The sequence below is a fragment of the Neomonachus schauinslandi genome, chromosome 1 (genome assembly GCF_002201575.2).
Source record: "Neomonachus schauinslandi chromosome 1, ASM220157v2, whole genome shotgun sequence".
NCBI lineage: Eukaryota > Metazoa > Chordata > Mammalia > Carnivora > Phocidae > Neomonachus > Neomonachus schauinslandi.
In genome coordinates, this window is record NC_058403.1 from 152,727,395 (window position 1) to 152,751,277 (window position 23,883).

A 23,883-nucleotide genomic window follows, 5' to 3' on the forward strand; every position below is an offset into this window, starting at 1 on the left:
ATGCTATACATAAATAAAAAGTTCACTTAATTAAAAAAAACTGCATCTCACTCTGCTTCTAAAATATTCCACACATAGGGGCGCCTGGGTGACTCAGTCGGTTAAGCAGCTGCCTTCAGCTCAGGTCATGATCCCAGCGTCCTGGGATCGAGCCCCGCATCAGGCTCCCTGCTCGGCGGAGAGCCTGCTTCTCCCTCTACCTCTGTCTGCCGCTCTGCCTACTTGTGCTCTCTATCTCTGTTAAATAAATAAATAAAAATCTTTAAAAAAAATAAAATATTCCACACATAAAGGTTAAAAAAAACTTACCATCTTTTATATTATGTGTTGGAATCCCATACAAAAATTTTGCAACTCAGGATTAGAGAAATTTTCTATAGACACAAAACTAGAGAGAGTAACTTAATGAACCCCATATAGCCATCACCAGCTTTAGCCTTTTGTCCTTCTTGGTTCACCTACCCCCGCTTTCCCTGCCCCCACCCCTAACCCCCAAACATATACTTTTTTTTCTCGAGTATTTTAAAGCAAATTTCAACATATTATGTCACCTGTAAAACTTTAGTACAAGAATGTTTAAAGTATTTTTCATAAGCTACGTATTTTAAAACTCAGAAATGTCACACAAACTAAAAACTTAACAAGTCTCTCAAACAAAACTGTAAGAAATCGTCAGCATTTCCAATATCTAGCCTTTAAGAGAAAGCAGACATTCTTATAGTGTAATACCTAATCATATCAGCACTTGCAACTTCATATGCAAATATAATTTGTGTCAAATTTTAAAACACATAAAAGACTAATACTTCAATTATAGTTTCCTTCTTAATTCTGTAAAACCCAAAGAGAAGGACATCATAGATTATGTTAATTAGTCAATAGATCATACTGATATAAAATGCAGGGGGAAAAAAATGCAGCCCAATGCTCTACATAAACCCAGAAGTAACTAACAATGACAGCAATAGAATTCCAAGACGCTTTTCAAAAAGACAATCTGATTTTTATCAGATGGGCTTACAAGCTTCTAATTTGTATCAAAAGGTCTCATAAAAATATAAAAATAGTAAAGTGATACCATGTATGGGAGGAAAGTTTACCATTATTATACAACTTTAAAACAAATTAAAATTAATGACTTACTTGATTTTCAGAGAATGGGAATTTGGGTTCAATGGAACAAATCTGATCATAATATCTAAAAAACAGAAGAAAATTTATAATTACCAGAGCTAAATATTATACACATTTATATATATACAACTGGTTTAAGAGTACACAAAAATTATTCACGCTTACTTTGAGTGGCCCACAAATCAAATTCATTTTAAAGTTAATAAACATAATCTTTCAATGCATAAATCAGAATCTAAAATGCATGCAATAAAAAAACTGTGAACAAGACTCATACTCACCACCAAAGAAAAATACTTATCGAGTATTACTGTTTAAAAACAAACTAACATCTGCCAGGACCAATGTATTTCTTAAAATACTATTTCTTATTAAGGTAAACTGTTTATACCCATAGGGCAAATTAACATATCTGGTAAAAAGATATTTTTTTAAAGATTTATTTATTCCAGAGAGTGCATGTGAGCTGGGGGGGGAGGAGGGGGAGGCAGACTCCTCACTGAGCCCAGAGCCCAAAGCAGGACCTGATCCTGTGACCCTGAAATCATGATCCGAGCCAAAATCAACAGTTGGATGCCCAACCGAGCCACCCACGTGCCCTTAAACTGCTGTTTAAAAACAGGTTTACTGGGCGCCTGGGTGGCTCAGTCGTTAAGCGTCTGCCTTCGGCTCAGGTCATGATCCCAGGGTCCTGGGATCGAGTCCCACATCGGGTTCCCTCCTCGGCGGGAAGCCTGCTCTCCCTCTCCCACTCCCGGGGCTTGTGTTCCTGCTCTCACTATCTCTGTCTCTGTCAAATAAATAAATAAAATCTTAAAAAATAAAAAATAAAAACAGGTTGGGCGCCTGGGTGGTTCAGTTGGTTAAGCGACTGCCTTTGGCTCAGGTCATGATCCTGGAGTCCCTGGATCGAGTCCCGCATCGGGCTCCCTGCTCGGCAGGGAGTCTGCTTCTCCCTCTCCCACTCCCCCTGCTTGCGTTCCCTCTCTCGCTGTGTCTTTCTCTGTCAAATAAATAAATAAAATCTTTCAAAAAAATAAAAACAGGTTTACTAACTTTCAGATATGCTTTGATTATGTATCAGGCTCCCTGCTTCTCCCTCTCCCCCTCCCCCTACTTGTGCTCGCTCTCTCTCTTGCTATCTCAAATAAATAAAATCTTAAAAAAAAAAAGAAAAAAATTTCTTCAACAAATGGTGTCAGGAAAACTGGATAGTTTTTGCAAACTATGCAAAAAGAATAAAACTGGATCACTTTCTTGGGGGGGATAGTGGGGGACAGGTGACAAAGGTGATGGGGATTAAGGAGTGCACTTGTCGTGATGAGCACAGGGTGATGTATGGAATTGCTGAATCACTGTATTGTACACCTAAAACTAACACTGTATGTTAACTGGAATTAAAAACTTTAAAGAAAAAGTAAGTATACTCTATCCCCTTCACCTACTTCACGCATTTCTCCACCTACCTACCCTCTGGTAACCATCAGTTTGTTCTCTACAGTTAAAGTCTGCTTTTTGGTTTGTCTCTTTTTTCTTCGTTTATTCTCAAATTCCACATACAAGTGAAATCATATGGTATTTGTGTTTGTCTGACTTATTTTGCTTACCATTATACCCTCTAGATCCACCCATGTTGTTGCAAATGGCAAGATTTCATTCTTTTTTATGGCTGAACAATATTCCATTGTGTGTGTGTGTCTGTGTGTATATATATCTTCTTTATCCATTCATCTATCGATGAACAGTTGGGCTGCTTCCATAATTTGGCTACTATAAATAACGTTTTAGTGTTTTCATATTCTCTGGGTAAATAACCAGTAGTGGAATTACTGCATCATTAAGACAGGTCTTTTTTTCTTTTTTCAGTGAGGGGGTTAGAAGCAGAGGGAGAGAAAATCTTTTTTTTTTTTTAAGATTTTATTTATTTATTTGACAGAGAGAGACAAAGCGAAGGGAGGGAACACAAGCAGGAGGAGTGGGAGAGGGAGAGGCAGGCTTCCCGCAGAGCAGGGAGCCAGATGCAGGGCTCGATCCCAGGACCCCAGGATCATGACCTGAGCCAAAGGCAGACGCTTAAAGACTGAGCCACCCAGGCACCCCAGGAGAGAGAATCTTAAGCAGGCTCCATGCCCAGTGCAGAGGCAACAAGGGGCTTGATCTCATGACCTGAGCCAAAATCAAGAGTGGGATGCTTAACCGAGTCACCCAAGCACCCCTATTTTTAATTTTTTGAGGAACCTCCATACTGTCTTCCACAGTGGTTGCACCAGTTTGCACCAACAGTATACAAGGGTTCCTTTTTCTCCACATCCTCACCAACACTTGTTTCTTGTTTTTTATCTTAGCCATTCTAACAGGTGTGAGGTGGTATCTCATAATAGTTTTTCTTTCTAAAGATTATTTGAGAGAGAGTGTGCGTACACATGCAAGCACAAGCAGGGGAGGGGCAGAGGGAGGAGAAAAGCAAACTTCCCACTGAGCAGGGAGCCAGTCACAGGGCTCGATCCCAAGACCCCAAGATCATGACCCAAGCCAAAATCAAGAGTGGGACGCTCAACCAACAGAGCCACCCAGGCCCCACTCATAGTTTTGATTTGCATTTCCTTGATGTGTGATGTTGAGTATCTTTTCATGTGTCTGTTGACCACCATATCTTCTGCCCATTTTTTAACTGGATTGTTTTTGGGGTGTTAAGAATTCTTTATACATTTTGCATACTAACCCTTCATTGGATATGTCATTTGCAAGTATCTTCTCCCAATCCATCAATTATCGTTTAGCTTTGTTGACGGTTTCCTTCACTGGGCAGAACCTTTTTAGTTTGATTAATCCCAATCATTTATTTTTGCTTTTGCTTCCCTTGCCCCAGGAGACATCTAGAAAAAAGTTGCTATGGCTAATGTCAGAAAAGTTACTGCCTGAGCTCTCTTCTAGGATCTTTTGGGTTCACATCCACATTTAGGTCCTTAATCCATTTTTTTAAAGATTTATTTATCCATTTTAGGGCGTGCGAGAGAGAGAGAGAGAGAGAACATGGAGGGGAGGGGCAGGGGAAGAGACAATCCCAAGCAGATTCCAAGCTGAGCGCAGAGCCCCCAAGATCACCACCAAGCTGAAACCAAGAGTCGGATGCTTAACCGACTGTACTACCCAGGCACCCCCCCCCCCTTAAATCCATTTTGAATTTATTTTTGTGTATGGTGTAAGAAAGTGGTCCAGTTTTCCCAACATCATCTGTTGAAGAGACTTTTTCCCATTTGATATTCTTTCCTGCCTTGTCGAAGATTGACTATATAATTGTGGGTTCATTTCTGAATTTTCTATTCTGTTTTATTTTTTTTTTTTAAAGATTTTATTTATTTATTTGACAGAGAGAGACACAGCGAGAGAGGGAACACAAGCAGGGGGAGTGGGAGAGGGAGAAGCAGGCTTCCCGCGGAGCAGGGAGCCCGATGCGGGGCTCGATCCCAGGATCCTGGGATCATGACCTGAGCCGAAGGCAGACGCTTAACGACTGAGCCACCCAGGCGCCCTATTCTGTTCTATTGATCTATGTATCTACTTTGTGCCAGTACCATACTGCTTCATTACCGCTTTGTAATATAACTTTAAGTCCAGAATTGTGATGCCTCCAGCTTTGCTTTGTTTTTTCAAAATCGCCTTGGCTATTTGCGGTCTTTTGTGGTTCCATACAAATTTTAAGATTGTTTGTTCCAGTTCTGTGAAAACTGCTGTTGGTATTTTGGTAGGAATTACAATAAATGTGTAGATTGCTTTGGATAGGATAGACATTTTAACAATATTTGTTCTTCCAATCCATGAACATGGAATTTTTTCCCATTTCTTTGTGTCGTCTTCAATTTCTCTCATCAGTTTTCAGAGTACAGGTCTTGCACCTTTTTGGTTAGGTTTATTCCTGGGTATCTTATTATTTTTGGTGCAAATGTAAATAGGATTGTTTTCTTAATTTCTCTTTCTTCTGCTTCATTATTGGTGTATAGAAATGCAACAGATTTCTGTACATTGATTTTGTATCCTGTGATTTTACTGAATTTGTTTATCAGTTATAAGCAGGTTTTTGGTGGAGTCTTCCAGGTTTCTATATATGGTATCACATCACCTGCAAATAGTTAAAAGTTTTACTTCCTCCTTACTGATTTGGGTGCCTTTTTTATCTTTTTGTTGTAGGCTACTGTGGCTAGGACTTCCGGTACTATGTTGAATAAAAGTGGTGAGAGTGGCCATCCTTGCCATGTTCCTGACCTTGGGGGAAAAGCTCTCAGTTTTTCCCCATTAAGAGTACACTTATCTTGGGCGCCTGGGTGGCTCAGTTGGTTAAGCGACTGCCTTCGGCTCAGGTCATGATCCTGGAGTCCCGGGATCGAGTCCCACATCAGGCTCCCTGCTCAGCGGGGGGTCTGCTTCTCCCTCTGACCCTCTTCCCTCTCGTGCTCTCTGTCTCTCATTCTCTCTCTCAAATAAATAAATAAAATCTTTAAAAAAAAAAAAAAGAGTACACTTATCTTGATGAGCACTGAGTAATGTACAGAAATGTTGAATCACTATATTGTATACTTGAAACTAACACAACACTGTATGTTAACTATACTGGAATTAATTAACGGGGTGCCTGGGTAGCTCAGTCGGTTAAGTGTCTGCCTTCAGCTCAGGTCATGATCTCAGGGTCCTGGGGGAGCCCCACAGTGAGTTCCCTGCTGAGCAGGGAGTCTGCTTCTCCTTCTCCCTTTGCCCCTCCCCCTCCCCTGCTCACATTCACTCTGTCCCTCTCTCTCAAATAAATAAAATCTTTAAGCCAAAAAAAAAACCTAAAAACCAAAAAAAACCTTCTACCCTCCCTTTAAAGTAGACTAATCAGAAAGTCTGCTAGCCAACCTCCCTGTCTCCTTGAGTCCTTCCCTCTCTTTTTTTTAAATTTTATTTATTTGAGAGAGAAAGCATATGGGGGGGGCTGGGTGTGGGGCAGAGGGAGAGAGAGAAGCACACTCCCCGCTGAGCAAGGAGCCCAATGCAGGGCTTGATCCCTGGACCCCAGGATCATGACCTGAGCCCAAGGCAGACATTCAACCAACTGAGCCACCCAGGTGCCCTTTCTCATTCTTCTCAATCTATTCTCCACACAGCAGCCAGAACAATCATCAAACATGAAGCAGTCTTCTCCCTCATCAGGCTGACCTTTGAGCTAGCAAGGAGGGTTGGGGTGGAGGGAGGAGATAATAGGGGAAGGAGGAAAGATTACAGGCCAGTTAGAAGGCTTGGCCTTGGATACTCCCAACCCTCCTTAGGGCTATCATTCCAGTAACTGTTTCTAAGGCAAATTTTTCAGGGGGAGGGGCAACACATCTGAGACAGTTTTTGGCTGACATGGCCATGAGTTTGGTTATAAACAGAAAAAATTAAACAATTAAGTTAAATACACTGAAGAGAACGTAGGCTAAGTTTCTAACTATCAGAGAAAGGAGTTACAAATACGGGAAGAAAGATGGCTAGAATAAATTCTGTGGCTTCTGCCTGGAATTGGACGTATCAGTGTGAACTTATTTTTTAATATAGTGGAGAAATACAAAAACAGGTATAAATGTGTGTGAATGTATTTCCTAACTGTATATACTGAGAGGGCCTAGAAGCAACAACACCTCGGTAGCAATAAGCACACCTGGAGCCCAGATGAATAACGCTCTGGCTGAGACCAAGAAAATTCAAAATTCAAGCCTAAAACATCTTGCTATGTCAGATAGTTAAGGAAGTACTCAAAAAATGAGAACTTGTCAAAAACACAAGAACTAGCTTTAAGGGGTTCCTGCTAGCCAAGTCCAAAAAAAATTTAAATAAAATAATAAATCATAACCCATTGAGGAAAATAAGAACACCAATCTGAAGCACATAAAATAAATGGGTGGGGGCGCCTGGGTGGCCTAGTTGGTTGGGCGGCTGCCTTCAGCTAAGGTCATGATCCTGGAGTCCTGCATTGGGTTCCCTGCTCAGCAGGGAGTCTGCTTCTCCCTCTGACCCTCCTCCCTCTCATGCTCTCTATCATTCTCTCTCTCAATAAATAAATAAAAATCTTTTAATAAATAAATAAATAAATGGGTGAACAGGGAAAGACTACCCTACTGTACAATGCCAACTAATAACACGAGAATATAAAACAGAGTTAGAAAAATCAGCATTTGGCACCTTTCTGAATATAGTATCTATTTCAGGTAAGATATGTCAATGGATGCTAAAGCAAAAAAGTTTGATGGAAACAGTATTACAAAGACTCAAAGTATCTCCCTACAAAGTACTTCCTAATTATTTAGTTCAATGTACTTATTAACTGTAAGGTCAAGAAAACTGGCAGACATCACCTTGACCATGTGATAAAAGTTACACGTTAACGGCATAGGACAAATCAACTTCAAGTTCTTCCTGACATGCGCTCACGCTCACACACACACACACAAAACAGCTGTACTTCGATGGTAGTACTGCCCAAAAATGCATAAATCACAAGAAAATATAAGACAAACCCTAACTGAGGGACAGTCTACAAAGAAACTAGCCTGTACCCTTTAAAAATGTCAAGGTTGTGGGGCGCCTGGGTGGCTCAGTTGGTTAAGCGACTGCCTTCAGCTCGGGTCATGATCCTGGAGTCCCTGGATCGAGTCCCGCATCGGGCTCCCTGCTCAGCGGGGAGCCTGCTTCTCCCTCTGACCCTCCCCCCTCTCATGTGTTCTCTCTCTCTCATTCTCTCTGTCTCAAATAAACAAATAAAAAAATAAATAAAAATCTTAAAAAAAAAAAAATGTCAAGGTTGTGAAAAACAAGGAGAAATGGAAGAACTGTTCCAAACTGAAGGACACTAAAGAGCCAACTGAACGCAACGCAGGATCCTGGACTAGATCCCAAATCTGTACATTACTCAGTGCCTAACAACATTATTGGGAGAATCAGCAAAATCTGAATGTGTTTTATGGATTAAATGATAATATTCAATCAATGTTAATCTCCTGATTTTGAAAGCTGTACTGTGGTTATGTAGGAGAGTATTCTTGTACTTAAAAAATGAACTCTGAGGGGGCGCCTGGGTGGTTCAGTCATTAAGCGTCTGCCTTCGGCTCAGGTCATGATCCCAGGGTCCTGGGATCGAGCACCGCATCAGGCTCCCTGCTCCGCGGGAAGCCTGCTTCTCCCTCTCCCACTCCCCCTGCTTGTGTTCCCTCTCTAGCTGTGTCTCTCCCTCTGTCAGATAAATAAATAAAATCTTTAAAAAAAAAAAAAAAAGAACTCTGAAGTATTAAACACTTAAACCCTTTAATGGATTCCTACTATACTTAAAATTACATACAAAATTTTTGACAAGTTCTGGCATTATCTAGCCATCATTTAACTCTCCAGCCTCATCTGAGAATATTCACTACACATTTTAGTCATTAGCCTATGCTCTCTCCTGGCTTAGGGACTTCACGTATTTTCCCCCCTGGAAATTTTTTTTCTCTGGAAACTTTTCCCATCACAATTCTCCACTTTCCTTGTCCAGGCTGATACATCATCAAAAAAGTCTTCCCTCGGAGCGACTCGGTGGCTCAGTTGGTTAAGCGTCCAACTCTTGATTTCAGCTCAGGTCATGATCTCAGGGTCATGAGATCAAGGTACACTTAGGGCTCCCCACTCAGCGGGGAGTCCGCTTGAGATTCTTTCCCTCTGCCCCTCCCCCACTCAGCTCAGGCACCCTCTCTCTCTCAAATGAATGAATAAATCTTTGAAAAAGTCTTCCCTCATTCATTCATTCACTCATCCATTCAACAAATAAATACTAAGAATTTACTATGCACCAAACACAGTTCTAAGGCATAGAAATTCAGCAGTAAATAAACATTTAAAATTTTGAGCCCTTGTAAAGCTTACTTTTAGAGGGGGAGACAAGATAGCTAAGAAAGATATAGCATAAGGGTAGTGCCTGGGTGGCTCAGTCGGTTAAGCATCTGCCTACAGCTCAGGTCATGATTCCAGGGTCCTGAGACCAAGCCCCACGTCGTCGGGTTCCCTGCTCAGTGGGGAGTCTGCTTCTCCTTCTCCTTCTGCCCCTTCCCCTGCTCGTGCTCTCTCTCTAATAAATAAAATCTAAAAAAAAAAAAAAAAAAAGGAAAAATATAGTATAATAGATAATAAGTGCTATGGAGAAAAAGAAGGACAAGGTGTTATACAGGGTGATGTGAGAAGACTGTAGTCTTAAATCACTACATGTGGTCACTTGACTATATATAGAAGTAAAAAGTTTAATAATTTAAAACATCATGAATAATAGAGAAGGCATGAAGGAGGTGTTGTGCTGAGGCAAGCAGATAAGTGAGATAAAAGCATTACCAGTCAAGGGAAGATCAAGTGCCAAGAAGCTGGGACAAGAGTATGCCTGAAAATATCCTGCCATGGCAAGGAGGCCAATAAGGTCACAGAACAAGCACAGGAGAAAACAGAAGGAGGTGAAATCAAAGTAGTAATGATGCCCTGAGTACAACTGTAAGACTTTTGGCTTCTACTATATAGAGTAGGAAGGGGACCCATCAGAGAGTTTGGACAAAGGAGTAACATGAGCTAACCTATTTTCACAGAGTCACCATCCATGGCTGCTGAGTGGAAAACGGACTTGCATTTGTGCAAAAGCAGAAGAGAAACCAGTCAGGAAGCTATTACTGTAATCCAGTCAAGAAATGACGGTAGCATGGACCACGTCGTTCCACATGGGTGGCAGAAGTGGAGCAGGGGTGCTTGGGTGGCTCAGTCGGTTAAGCCTCCAACTCTTGGTTTCAGTCAGGTCATGATCTCATGGGTCATGGGACCAAGCCCTGCATTGGGCTTCCCGCTCATCATGGAGCCTGCTTAAAAGATTCCCTCCCACTGCCCCTCCCCCCATTCATGTGCACGCACACCCTCTCACTCTCAAACAAATCTTAAAAAATAAATAAGATAAAATCTTTAAAAATATATAGAAAAAAAAAAGTGATACAGGCAGTCTATCTAACTCGTTTTAAATTAGTTCCCCTCTCCCTTTACAATCTCTTAGATCTCTGAACTCTTCCTTCATAGAACTCAGCACAGTATGGAATTATGTTTAACGTCTTTTCTCTCAAAGGATTCTAAGCTCCCTGAGAGCAGAGACTCAGTCTGTTTGCTCACTATTTTATTGCTACCTCAAACAAATCAATCAGTAAATGCAAAGGTTTTTTCTTTTTTTTAAAGATTTTATTTCTTTATTTGACAGAGAGAGACACAGCAAGAGAGGGAACACAAGCAGGGGGAGTGGGACAGAGAGAAGCAGGCCCCCCGCGGAGCAGGGAGCCCGATGCGGGGCTCAATCCCAGGACCCTGGGACCACGACCCAAACCGAAGGCAGACGCCCAACGACTGAGCCACCTAGGTGCCCCAAATGCAAAGTTTTTTAACTTTTAGGTAACTTTTTTTCGGGGCGCCTGGGTGGCTCAGTCATTAAGCATCTGCCTTCAGCTCAGGTCATGATCCCAGGGAGCCCCGCATTGGGCTCCCTGCTCAGCAGGAAGCCTGCTTCTCCCTCTCCCACTCCCCCTGCGTGTGTTCCCTCTCTCACTCTGTCAAATAAATAAAATCTTTTTTAAAAAAAGTAACTTTTTTTCTTATCTCTGAAAAGTAAAACCCAAGATTCTCTGTTTTGATAATGAACAGGAGCTACTAAAGAACATGCCCATAAGGACAGAATAGCAAGTACCAAGGGCCTGAGGCAACAGAAGGCAACAGTGTGCCTGAGGGTGTTCATAGCCAGCAAGAAGGCTCATATGGCTATGGAGTGGGGATTTACAAACTTTTTCTGAGAAGGGCTATTGTAGGCTTTGCCAAGCAAAAGGCAAAATCAAGGATAAAATGTAGGTCCTTATATAACAAGAAAGAAAAGTCCTGCCTAACCTATATCCTTTTTACCTAAGTTAGGCCCTCTCAGATGGTGAGCACACTAGGTACAAGGTCATTAGCTGGAGCCATTTCCAAAGAAGAGTATCCAGTATCCAGTCTGGTGGAGAGGGCGCCATGGGGGGAAGGAGGGTAGATAGTACTCAACACAATCAGCTTCACTCTCTGCCCCAGTGACACCCAAATTCCAGCACGCCCTTCTCTTCTCCCAGAGAGCCCAGCCATCTCAACTTGGGCAGCTGGCTCAGCTGCTAGAGACAAGGCAATTTGCTGAGTCACCAATCCCCAGTCTGAGATTCTACATTCACTGCAAAGTGTAGGTGGCACCAGAGCAAACCCTGGGCAGCAGCGAGGTGCAGCCAACGGCCAGGGAGGCAGGCGGTGGGAATAAAGGGGATGATGGGGCAGAGGGGAACACTCCATCGAGGTCTCCAAGGCTCACAGCCCTAATCCACTAGATGGTGGCTATGGACAACACAAAAATAGACAGCTGGGCAGGCCTTAGTCTGCTGACTTCTGCTCTAAAGCAAGCAGGAAAGGAAGTAGTAGGAGATAAAGCTACTTCCTCTGCAAACGGATCAGGAAAAAAAAAAAGGCTAAACAGAATGTCCTGAATTTTTTACACCTACTCTATTCAAAGTTTTTGGGGTCAACTCTCAAAACTTAAATTGTGTGGGGAAACAGTGCATTTATAGCCTATATTTAAATGACTAGAAGCTATATGATGGAATCCCCAAAAATAGCTGTCTCAGGACAGGTTATGTAATTTAAAATAAGTACTATGGGAGGGCAGTCATTGGGAATCAACAACATCTGATTCACATGGAGTAAACTCAAGAGAGACCAACTAATGCTTTTCAAGGAAAGCAGCCATTGCTAACTGCAGTTAAAATGCTGTTCCTGCAGAACCAAATACAATGAATTACTCTTTCGATATATTTCCATCATACCACTCCTTGTACAATTCAGCCTAAATCTCAGGTCTCAAAATTCCTAGAGAGGAAACAAGAGCAGAAACAAGAGAATCTACCCACCTATCATTTAAATATGATTTACTAGATGAACAGATTCTACCTTAGGCTATACCTCTAACAAAGTAGACCTACACGGCAAGTTTTCCACAAGTAGGAAGAAGGAAAGCCAGTGTCCTATACCAGAGTTGGCAAAAAAAATGCATTATGACTATGGGAAATACTACTACAAAGAATCTGTATGTACCATTAATATTTTAGAAATAAGTAATTTTTTAGTCAATTATAATACCCTAATCATGCTTAAAAGGTACAATGTCACAGTGGGCAATACCTCAGGCTTGTAAGCCAGACAACCCTTAGTTTGAATCCCAACTCCACCAACTCAAAGCTGTGTGACTGAGTGCAAGTTATAAATAACCTCTCCAAACCCTTCCTAATGTGAGGTGATATCTCATTTAAGCATGAGGAAAAAGATGATACAATACATACTAAATACTTAAAAGTGTCGATATATAGTACATGTAACATAAATGGTAGCTACAGATTATTATTTGCAACTATTCAGAAGTGCCTTTATATGTTCTCCAGTAATTTTATAAAACTCAGTCACCTTAGAGCAAATATCCAATAGCTCAATTTTTAAAAGTTCACAGTGGGGGGGGAAGGAACCCTAGGAAATGAATTCATTTCTTTGAATATACAAAAGACAGGTATAGGATAAACTCCCATCAGAAATTCTAGTTTTAGGGCGCCTGGGTGGCTCAGTTGGTTGAGCGGCTGCCTTCAGCTCAGGTCATGATCCTGGAGTCCCTGGATCGAGTCCCGCATCGGGCTCCCTGCTCGGCGGGGAGTCTGCTTCTCCCTCTGACCCTCCTCCCTCTCATGCTCTCTGTATCTCATTCTCTCTGTCTCAAATAAATAAATAAAATCTTTAAAAAAAAAAAAAAAAGAAATTCTAGTTTTAGGGACACCTGAGTAGCTCAGTCGGTTAAGCGTCTGCCTTCAGCTCAGGTCATGATCCTGAGGCCCTGGGATCATGTTCTGAATCGGGCTCCTTGCTCATCGGCGAGTCTGCTTCTCCCACTGCCTGCCACTCCCCCTGCTTGTGCGCTTGCTCTCTCTCTGACAAATAAATAAATGGAATCTTGAAAAAAAAAGATAAAGCTTTTTTCAAAAGTTTAAAGGAAAAAAAAGAAGTTCTAGTTTCAGGGGCACCTAGATGGCTCAGTCAGCTGAGCATTCAACTCTTGGTTTAGGCTCAGGTTGTGATCTCATGAGTGATGGGATCAAGCCCCATATTAGGCTCCCTGCAGAGAGACTGCTTGAAGTCTCTCCCTCTGCCCCTTTCTTGACTAATGCACATGCACCTGTTCTTTCTCTCTCTCTCTCCCCCCCCCCTAAAATAAATAAAGAAATCTTTTAAAAAGAGAGAGAGAGAGAAAGAAATTCTAGTTTTAAAGTTTAGGGGGAACATGGGGAGATTGAGAACCACCAATCCACACTAGCCAAAGCGACACTGTAATGCAAATTCACATAACCTATACAGCTCCAGTCACTACTTAGGGCTGTGCAACTCCGGACCACCAACCAGAGAGAAACAAGAGAATCCAAAGAGCTGGACCATTTATTGGTCAGAGTTAATAGAGCCTTCTGCAACCTTATTTTCACACTTCTTTCTTCACCCAATTTATCACATGAAGAATCATTAATGAAGCATTCTGCAGCAGAGTATAGTAAAAAGTAACTAGTCAGGGAGTCAAGAGGTCAAGATCTTAGTCTAATTCTGCCACAAAGTCTACTGTATGGCCTTAAACCTCCTGTGGGCAGAAGATTCTCCTTTAAGGTTACACAGAATGAAAACAGTCCTAACAAGCTTTTTTATTAGAAATAGAACACAGAAAAATCAGATTTGAAATCTTCCTTTAAATTATGTCTATTCAAGGGAGGCTGGCTGGCTCAGTTGGTTAAGCTTCAGACTCTTGGTTTCAGCTCAGGTCATGATCTCAGGGTCATTGGACGGAGCCCCAAGTGGGGCTCCACACTCAGAGCAGAGTCTGTTTTGAGATTCTCTCCCTTCCCTTCATCTGTGCACAAGTACACACGTGTGCATGCTCTCTCTCAAAAAATAAAATCTTAAAAAGAAAGAAATTATGTTTATTCATCTATGCAGAATAAAATTACTGAGCCAAGTACAGATACTTTTTGAGACCAAGGGCCAACTATTACATATCTTTATTTCCTCCACACGGTTTGAGTAACAAATTTGTAATAATGTCATTAGCTAAAATTATCTTAATATCTTCACCCCCAAATTAACAATCAGAACGTAAGCAACAGTTGTGAAGTAAAATGGAACAGCAATATTTTCTTTCCTGATCTATAAAACACTGGTGTTTGAAAAAAGAATTCAGAAATTACAAGACTAGTTCCATCAAACTATACATTTTACAAATGAAAACGATACTACCATAACACAACAAACTAAACATTAACTCACAAGAGAATGACAAATTTAGAATTTTTACAAGACCTATATAAATGACTCAAGTTAATACAAAACTAAAATTACAAACTATTAAAAAAATAAATGTCAATGAAAATACTAATATCAAAACCAATGGGGGCGCCTGGGTGGCTCAGTTGGTTAAGCGACTGCCTTCGGCTCAGGTCATGATCCTGGAGTCCCTGGATCGAGTCCCGCATCGGGCTCCCTGCTCAGCAGGGAGCCTGCTTCTCCCTCTGACCCTCCCCCCTCTCATGTGCTCTCTGTCTCTCTCATTCTCTCTGTCTCAAATAAATAAATAAAATCTTAAAAAAACAAAAAAGAAAAAAAAACCAATGGATGTAGCCAAAAGCATACAGTCCTAAAATAAATGTATTAGAAAAACAAAAGAGGGGGAAAGCTAATCATTCAATACAGAAAGAGGAAAAAGAAAAGTGAATGGCAAAGGCAGAAAACAAACCAAAAAACATACACTTAAGATTTTTATTTATTTATTTGAGAGAGAGAGAGAGCGCGCGCGCGCGCATGGCGGCGGCGGGGGGGGTGGCAAGAGGGATAAGTAGACTCCAGGCTGAGCAGGGAGCCCGACCCTGGGCTCCATCGCAGGACCCTGAGATCATAACCTGAGCTGAAGTCAGACACTTAACTGACTGAGCCACCCAGGCGCCCCTTGACTTGCTTTAAAAAAAAAAAGGTAGCTCCAAAACCTTAGCAGATCTGATCGAGGGAGAAAATCACATGTAACAGATGCACATTAGGAATAAGAAAAAATTGGGGCGCCTGGGTGACTCAGTCGTTAAGCATCTGCCTTCGGCTCAGGTCACGATCCCAGGGTCCTGGGATCGAGCCCCACATCGGGCTCCCTGCTCCGCAGGAAGCCTGCTTCCCCCTCTCCTACTCCCCCTGCTTGTGTTTCCTCTTTCACTGTGTCTCTCTCTGTCAAATAAATAAATAAAATCTTTAAAAAGGAGTAAGAAAAAATTACAATTACCAATTATGAAAATAAAACATTTTGCAAGGACTTCTGTATGACAAACGGTATCATAAACACAATTAAGAAACAATACACAGGTGTGAATATTTCCAATATACATAATGGGAAAAAGGATAAATAACCAGAAAATATTTAAAAAACTGCTAAAAATCAGTAAGAAAAAAAAAAAAGCAACCCAGAAAATGGGCAAAGAAAAAGAACAGGCCATTCACAGAAAAAGAAACTAAGTGACCAGTAAATAAATATAAGATGCTCTACCTCAGAGAAATCAGGGCAATGCAGCTGAAAACAAGACACCATCACTCATCCATCATTTCGCAAAAAGCAATAATTTAAATTAACTAGCAAGTATCCGCAAGGATGTGGAGGAATAAAAAACTCACATATACCTGTTGATGGGAATATAAATTGATAAAACCACTGTGAAGAGCCAAAAATACAAGTAACTCTCTTCCAGTTAACCAGAGATCTAAATAAACATCCTTCTCTGTTTCCTCCCAAAATTCCACTAAAAAAAGGAATACAAATTTAAAAGATGTAAATGCACAAGGAGAAAAAACAATGGGAAACAACACAATAGCATACAAGAGGTTTCAGAAATTTTCTAAAAGATGAGAAGTGGATGAATGAAGCAGAGAAGAGAAAGCTGAAAATCTGACAGCCTAAAGGGGAGGAACTAACAAAATGTAAGCCGAATCATCCCAGAGAAGCCAGAAAGGATCTGAATTGAGAAACATAAGGTACCACTCAAGAAAGGAATTTAGTGTGTGTCCGGGAAGAGAAGATATGGTTGAAAATCTTTGGAAGAAACCTTCAGGCTCCCACCTCCTCTACTCTGAGAAAAATGTTAGGGATATCAAGCACAGCTAAGGTGGGGATCAAGCACAACTAAGTGGGGAGGAAGATGCTGACTGAGAGGCTACGGCTGGGAGTGCTAATTGCCTGCATCATTCTCTCTCCTTCTTCCTTACTAACGGAACCCCAGATTTCAGGTGAGTATATGGCTGCCCTTAATAAAAATTCCTTTTTCTATCCTACCCTTCTAGGAGATGTGGATATATGTTAAGAGCCAATAACATATGAGCAGGGTGTTGTAGGGCAGTTTCCAGGAAATATTCTGGACACTGAGCCCTCTGCCTCCTTTCTCCCTTCTTCTTTCCTATTATCTGAAACCTAGGTATGACTACTATCTGGGCCTTGAGAATGACGACTCCAGGTTTCACAGAGCAGATAGATGGAAGACACCCGAGCCTGATGAACTTCACAGAACCAATATACCAGCCCCAGACGACCAGAACTACCTATCCACCAACTTTTTACACAGGAATACAATCATAATATAACTCACTGATAATTTAAGATCTCATACATGCAGCTAAATCCAACCCAAATACAGGTGTCACACTAAACCAGATAATATAAAAGACTGCATGTAGGATGGCTGAAATCCCCAACCTCTATTCCCCTTGATCAAATTTCAAAAAGCTGACAACCAGGCTTTTTCATGGAAGGAGACTGGAAGCTTTCTCTCTAAAAAAACCTAATTGCCACAAAAGACACAGACACTGATATCTGAAGTTTCCTTCCCAAAAAGCATGGTTCCTCTCTGATCACCCTAAAGTTTACCAAAGCTCTTCTCATCAATTTTTAGTTAAAGCCACTTTGTAATGGATGATGTTCATTCTCAATGATACTCATAAATGTGTATTTTAGGAAATTTTAATAGAGCTCTATGAGTTAGTAATGATACAAAAGCAAGTCCATCACTGGACCTCTACATGGTGCTGTGTACTAGTACTTACCAAGCTTCCATTCTTTAGAAGTTAGCTCCAACCTTCTGATTCAAAATTTTTATTTAAAAGTCATTAAGTGGGGCACCTGGGTGGCTCAGTCAGGTGGGCATCTGCCTTCGGCTCAGGTCATGATCCCGGAGTCCTGGGATCAAGCCCCGAGTAGGGCTCTCTGCTCAGCGGGGAGCCTGCTTCTCCCTCTCCCTGCCGCTCCCCCCTGCTTGTGCTCTCTGTCTCCCTTTCTCTTTTTCAAATAAATGGGCAAAATCTTTAAAAAAAAAAGTTCACTAAGTTAGGAGCACCTGGGTGGTTCAGTCAGTTAAGCGTCCAACTCTTGATTTCAGATCACGATATTAGGGTCATGGGATGAGCCCTGCATCTGCCTCCGAGCTCAGCTGGCTCAGAGGGAGAGTCTGCTAGACATTCTCTCCCACTCCCTCTCCCCTTCCCCCAGTTCACACTTACGTGTGCTCTAATAAATAAATAAACCCTTTTTAAAAAAATAAAAGTTCACTACAGTAAAAACATGTAAATTAATGTTCAGTTTACACAATTACCCAAACATGATTATTAAAGCAGATATTCCAGGGACACCTGGCTGGGCCAGCTGGTAAAGCATGCAACTCTGATCTCAGGGTCATGAGTTCGAGCCCCACATTGGGTGTGGAGCCTACTTTTAAAAAATAATAAAATTTTTTAAAAATTAAGGAAGATATTCTGCTTGCTTGATTGAATGAACGTCTCACAACTGTTTGATTTTTACATACCCAAGGAACTTTCATATACACATCCATGTTAAAATTTAATAGACTATAGTATATCTGTTAGCTTATCCTAACACACTAGAAGGGCAACAAGTGAAAAAAATATATATAGCTGTTCAATGAATGGGCTAGAAGACGATAATATAGAAGTGACTAATGAAACATGGTTACTTTCAAAGAGACTATCTCCGGGACAGCCCTAGTACCTAGGAATAGTTCTCACATTGATGCCTGAGAAAAGAATAAAGGATTGAACAAATGAATGAAGTTTTAAAAGTTCACAGCAGAACCCTATGACAACCACCATCCACTATTCCCTCTTTTCTGTTAGTCTTAAAACTACGCACCAATTGTCTCTGAACACTCCAAGCTCCTTAAGGGTTGGGACCAAATTTAACCTACTTAACAAGACTGTTACCATAGTGTTCGTTATACCACATCCATGCTTTCTTAATATTACTAATGGAAAATCCTCACTGAATACTATTCCTGTCTACATAAAAATCATTTTGGAGTTTTTTTTAAAGTATGTTAGTTCTAAAAAATGACTAAGAATTCCTAGGTTACCTTAACAAAATGCTCATACTAAGTTATCAAACTAATGATCTTTGCAACCCAGTAGTCATATCTTTAAAAATGACACCAAAGGGTCATAATCTCTCTGAGCAATCTATTCAGTATACTCCTTTTGGGGAACCAGCCCTTCCCCAATCCATGTGGGATGGAAAAGTTGAACCAGCAGAATGACTCAGACAAGGACAATTAAATTAGCCTATTTCCCCTATTTCCCACTATCATAAATGGGCACAAGCCAACCCAATCAGAGACCTCCCAAGGACTTTCACCAGAGATAAGGAGAAAAGCACTCTCTCATTTAAGATCCTGAGTATTACGGACCACTGTAATCACAGTAGAGCTGCGGGGGACCATGTCTCCCAATACAGGAACAAAGCTCACCTAAATTAAGGGAATCATCACCAACACAAGATGATCTCCAGTGATGTTTAAAGCTAAAGAAGCAATATTCCTAGACTTTTCAGACACGAGAACAAACTAGTTTAATCTAGGCTTCTCTGAAACAAGAAGAGTTATGTTCCTCATAGGTACCAAGTAGGCAAAAGAAAATTTTTAACTATAAAGTACTATAAAAATGTTGTCATCCTATCCGAAAAGTACCACAAACGGAACCCTCATTAAATACAGCATGAGCTCATTAAGCATTTGCAAGATAACAAATTCACTCCCTTATGTGCATACCTGCTTGTGAACAAACTGATTTTAAGCAACCTATCTTGAACGTTCTGTCACTGAAGCTTAATTTCAAATAATCTCCGAACCTTTGGAATTCTCCGTCATTTGATTATGATGAACTTAAGAAGATAGCTCATTTCAAGTGAAAATTTCAAGTGACGTTTGCTCCAGTGGCCCAATTCTCCCACTTCCCTCAAGCAACTACTATTATGAAATCTAAACCTGGCGAAGAAAGTTTTGCGGTGATGCAAAAATGGGGGAAGGGTGGAGTCTCAGAGACCCCAAAAAAGTGAAGAAAATTACTTATGGGAAAATGTGGCAAGACCGCTCCTCGCAGGTATACGAGGGACTGAGTCCCAGCGGACCAAGGGCTGGGGCGGGCCGGCAGGACGAGCGGGCAGGGTGAGTGGTGGCCTGCGGGGCAGCTCCTGCTCACCAGGAAGGAATGCAGACCACACCTACGCGCCCGGCCAAGCCAGGGCGGGGTGGCCCGGCTCCGGCCGTGAGTGCGAGGGAGGGACGCAGGAAAGGCGGAGGAAGAAGCGGGGGCGGCAGGCCGCAGACCACCTCCCCATCGCTCGCCCCCGGGCCCACCTCAGGAGCGTCTCGAGAGCGCCCTCGTGCTTGTCCAGCGGGCGGCCGAGGGCCGCGCGGCGCAGCTTGCTGAGCTCCTCCGCCGCGCGGCAGTACTGGGCCTGCTCCTCCCCGCCGCTCGGGTACGTCTGCTGGATGAACTTCACCAGCGGCTTGGCCAGGTCCACCTCCGAGGTCTTTTTCAGCTGTACCGAGATAAACGTCGCCATGGTGAGGACCTCGGCCGCCGTTCGGGCCAAACAGACCGCGGGACGGCGACGAGAGTCGAGGCGCGCGGACTACTCGGCTGGCGGACCGGCGGACCGACGAGCCGACGGACGGGCTCTCCGCGGGTGCTTTGGGTCCGGCCACTTCCGGGAGCTCCCGCGCAGGCGCACTCGGCGCGCAGCCTGAAGTCACGTGAGGCAGTCGGCCCTGGGGTGGGGGGGTGCCCAGTGCAGCTCGCCTGGGCCCAGCTCCGCTTGGGCTGCGTGGTAAGGAGCTGGCTTTTTTCGCAAGTGGAACTCTCCCTTTCCTGCTCACTGTCGTAGCGGGTGGACCGAGCGCTCTCACTAAAAGTAACTATTCCTCCGTCCGAACAACTGGTGAAGTACTGTTACTCCCATCTAGGAGAGTTTTCCACGACCTCCCAAGACCTTGCAGCCTCAGGGTTATTGTGACCTATGGTAGTTCATTCAACGGATTGCTATATACAAGGACTGAGTGTACAGTGAGCCTTATAGGCAAAGTCCCTGCCATTGTGCAGCTTACAGTCAGGTAAGGACACAGATGTTAAGGTGGACAAAGCATGCAAACAACAGGGTGCTTGGAATGTAGGATATTAGGGTCCCATGGAAGAACCTGATTTAAACAAGGTAAATAGAGAAGGCGTCTCTGAGAAGGTTAACTTAAAGTGACCTGCAGTTTGAGAAGTGCTTGACGTTAGAAGAGTGGCAAGGGAGAGCCTCCCAGACCGAGGGAGTGCAAGTGCAAAGGCCCTAGGAGGCAAGCACTTCCCTTGTTCTGGGAGTTGAAGCAAACCATGGCAAGAACTTAAAAACCACACGGGGAATGAAATGAAATAAAGTTGGAGGAGTAAGCAGGCATTAATCATTAAGAACCTTACAGACCAAGTTAGAGAATTTGTATTATAGAATAAATGCAAAGGAAGCGATAAATGGGATTTAAGCAATATTGACATGATAGAATTTACATTTTTAAAAGGCCACCCTGTGCATCAATCTGATATTGTATCTCTTGATGGGATGTAGTATGAAGTATACAATATCATCTATTATGTATCCCAAGCAAAAATGTTTAACTTGAGTCTATCAAACCTTTGCATCCAACACAATTTATTAGAATACAGGTGGCTTAGTCAGTTAAGCATCTGCCTTCGGCTCTGGTCATGATCCCAGGGTCCTGGAATGAAGCCCCAACTCGGGCTCCCTGCTCCACAGGGAACCTGCTTCTCCCTCTCCCTGCTGCTCTACCTGCTTGTACTCTCCCTCTCTCTCACTCTCTTGCTCGCTCTCCCTCTCTCTGTCAAATAAATAAATAAAATGTTTAAAAAAGAAGAAGAAGAAATACAGGGGATAAAGTAGCCAATTAAATGATCCATAGGAAGCAACCAAACATCCAGGAGGTAGAACATTCTGCAGAATAACTGGCCCCATCTCTTCAACAATGCATTGTTATGAAAAAAGCCACTGCTAGTATGAAAAGAACTTTAAGGTATACCAAGAGTGGATTGAATCCTGGTATGAACAGACCACCTTATAAAATGCATTTTCAGGACAGTTAAAGAAATTTCATTATAGATTGAGTGTAAGATAAAAATGTATTGCCATTGAAAAATGGAGATTATCAACTGAAAAGAGCAAGTCACAGCACAGTATATATGTTACAGTATCTCACTTTGGTTACAGATGCAAAATATGTGTATTTGTGTACTACAAAAAAAAAAATCTAGGATTATACCATAAGGATGTTAGCAGTTGTAATCTTTGGAAGTGGAAATATATTTTTTTTTCTTTATTTTTGCCTACCTTTTTTTAATAATCGTTGAATTTTGCTTAGTTTTTTTAATTAATTTTTTATTGAAGTATAGCTTAAACACAATATTACATTAGTTGCAGGTGTACAATATAATGATTTGACAAGTCTGCAAATTATGCTATGTTCGGGGCGCCTGGGTGGCTCAGTCGCTAAGCGTCTGCCTTCAGCTCAGGTCATGATCCCGGGGTCCTGGGATCGAGTCCCGCATTGGGCTCCCTGCTCTGCGGGAAGCCTGCTTCTCCCTCTCCCACTCCCCCTGCTTGTGTTCCCTCTCTCGCTCTGTCTCTCTCTGTCAAATAAATAAAATCTTTAAAAAAAAAAAATTATGCTATGCTCACCACAAGTGTAGCTACCATCTGTCACCACACAGTGCTGTTACAATACCATTGACTCTATCCCCTAGGTTGTACCTTTTATCCCCGTGACTTATTCATTCCATAACTGGAAGCCTGTCTCCCACTCCCCTTCCCCGATTTTGCCCATCCCCCACACCCCTCCCCTGACAACCATCAGTTCTCTGTATTTACGGGTTTTGCCTATCTTTTCTGTGTAATTTTTTTACAGCGCATATACTACTTCTGTTATAAAAGTTTATTTTACCAAATTTTAATTTTTTAATAAAAGATTCTAGGTTAAAATAAAATAGCCACTTGGCTGCTATGTAGAGAATGCATTAAAGAAAGGCAAGGTGGAAGTAAGGAGGCAAGTCATGAGATCATGTCAGAAATCCAGGCAAGAAATCATGAAAGCTAACATTAGCAGGAGTGAGCTAAGTTGATGTGTTTTTGAGTTACAAATTGAAGAATTTACTGATAATCAGGATAGGAAGGTGAAGAGAAGGGAGTGATCAAGGAGGCTCCTGGTTTGGGTGCCTGAACTTCTGAATGGCCAGTAGAATCACTTACTGATACGAAGAAAACTGATGTATCATCCACTGATGGGGGCAGGGGGTGGGGAGTGTTTGTATCCAGCTATTCAAGTGAAGTCAATAAATTGACAATTGGGTTTATGGGATTAGAGCTTCAGAGAGAGGTCTTGTTTGGGAATCAGCAGTCAGCGTGCAAATTATTTTTAAACCCGAGACTATAAAGGAACACAAAGAAATAGAAATAGATCAGAAGCTATCAATTAGATAAGATAGGATCAGATTAGGTGTATTTTTAAGGCAGAAGATGATGGAGTATCTTGTAGGTTGGTTGACAGAACTGATGTACTGGAGAGAGAATGAAGATTCAGAAGATCCTGAGGAGTAAAGCACATGAAAAGAGGACAGGAAAGGTTAACCATAACTGGGACGGTAGAAGGGAGGAATTAACTGTCAAAAAGATGTAGAATAAATCATTTGTTGAAGCAGATGGGGAATGAACATAGATGTGGCTAACTGTATGGCATTAGCCAAGGGAAGATTAAGGTAATCCTGTCTGATGGAACTTAAAATAAAATCCAAACCCCTTACCATAGCATGATCTGTTTCTGCATATCTCTTCGATTTCATATTCTGCCACTTGTTCTCTAAGTCACATTGGTCTTATTTCAGTTTCTCGAATTCACTAAGATCTTTCTTTCCACATGTGACTTAGAATACTTCCCCCCTCACTTTATTCATATATAAGTTGAAATGTTTCCTCCCCATCATACCATTTAGATTCCCCCCTTGTTAATGTCTAACTCAGCCATTGTTTATTGCCTTCCAAACACTTATCCTAACTAGCAAGGATTTTTGTGGTTGTTGATTGAATTTCTGTCTGACTTCCACACTAGAATATAAGCTCTATAAGGGCAAAATTGTGTTTTTTTTAAATACTGTTATATCCAGCATGATAGGCACTCAGTAAATATTTTTAAATGAGTAAATGGGTTTCATTGCTTGTAAAAAAAATTTTAGATTTCTACTGTCAAAGTA

At 41.8% G+C, this 23,883-nt stretch overlaps 1 protein-coding gene across 2 annotated transcripts in view; it reads right to left on the reverse strand.

Moving 5' to 3' along the window:
- LOC110569667 (programmed cell death 6 interacting protein) overlaps nucleotides 1-20,278 on the reverse strand; it is a 97,015-nt gene extending 76,737 nt beyond the window's left edge. For both annotated transcript variants that reach the window (XM_021677569.2, XM_044920756.1), the window contains exons 1-2: nucleotides 19,944-20,278; nucleotides 1,144-1,198 (exon numbers count right to left, since the gene is read on the reverse strand). In XM_021677569.2, the coding sequence (XP_021533244.1) occupies nucleotides 1,144-1,198; nucleotides 19,944-20,152 (264 nt within the window). In that variant the 5' untranslated portion in view covers nucleotides 20,153-20,278. The remainder of the gene's footprint in view (nucleotides 1-1,143; nucleotides 1,199-19,943) is intronic.
- Between the last annotated feature and the right edge of the window lie 3,605 nt (nucleotides 20,279-23,883).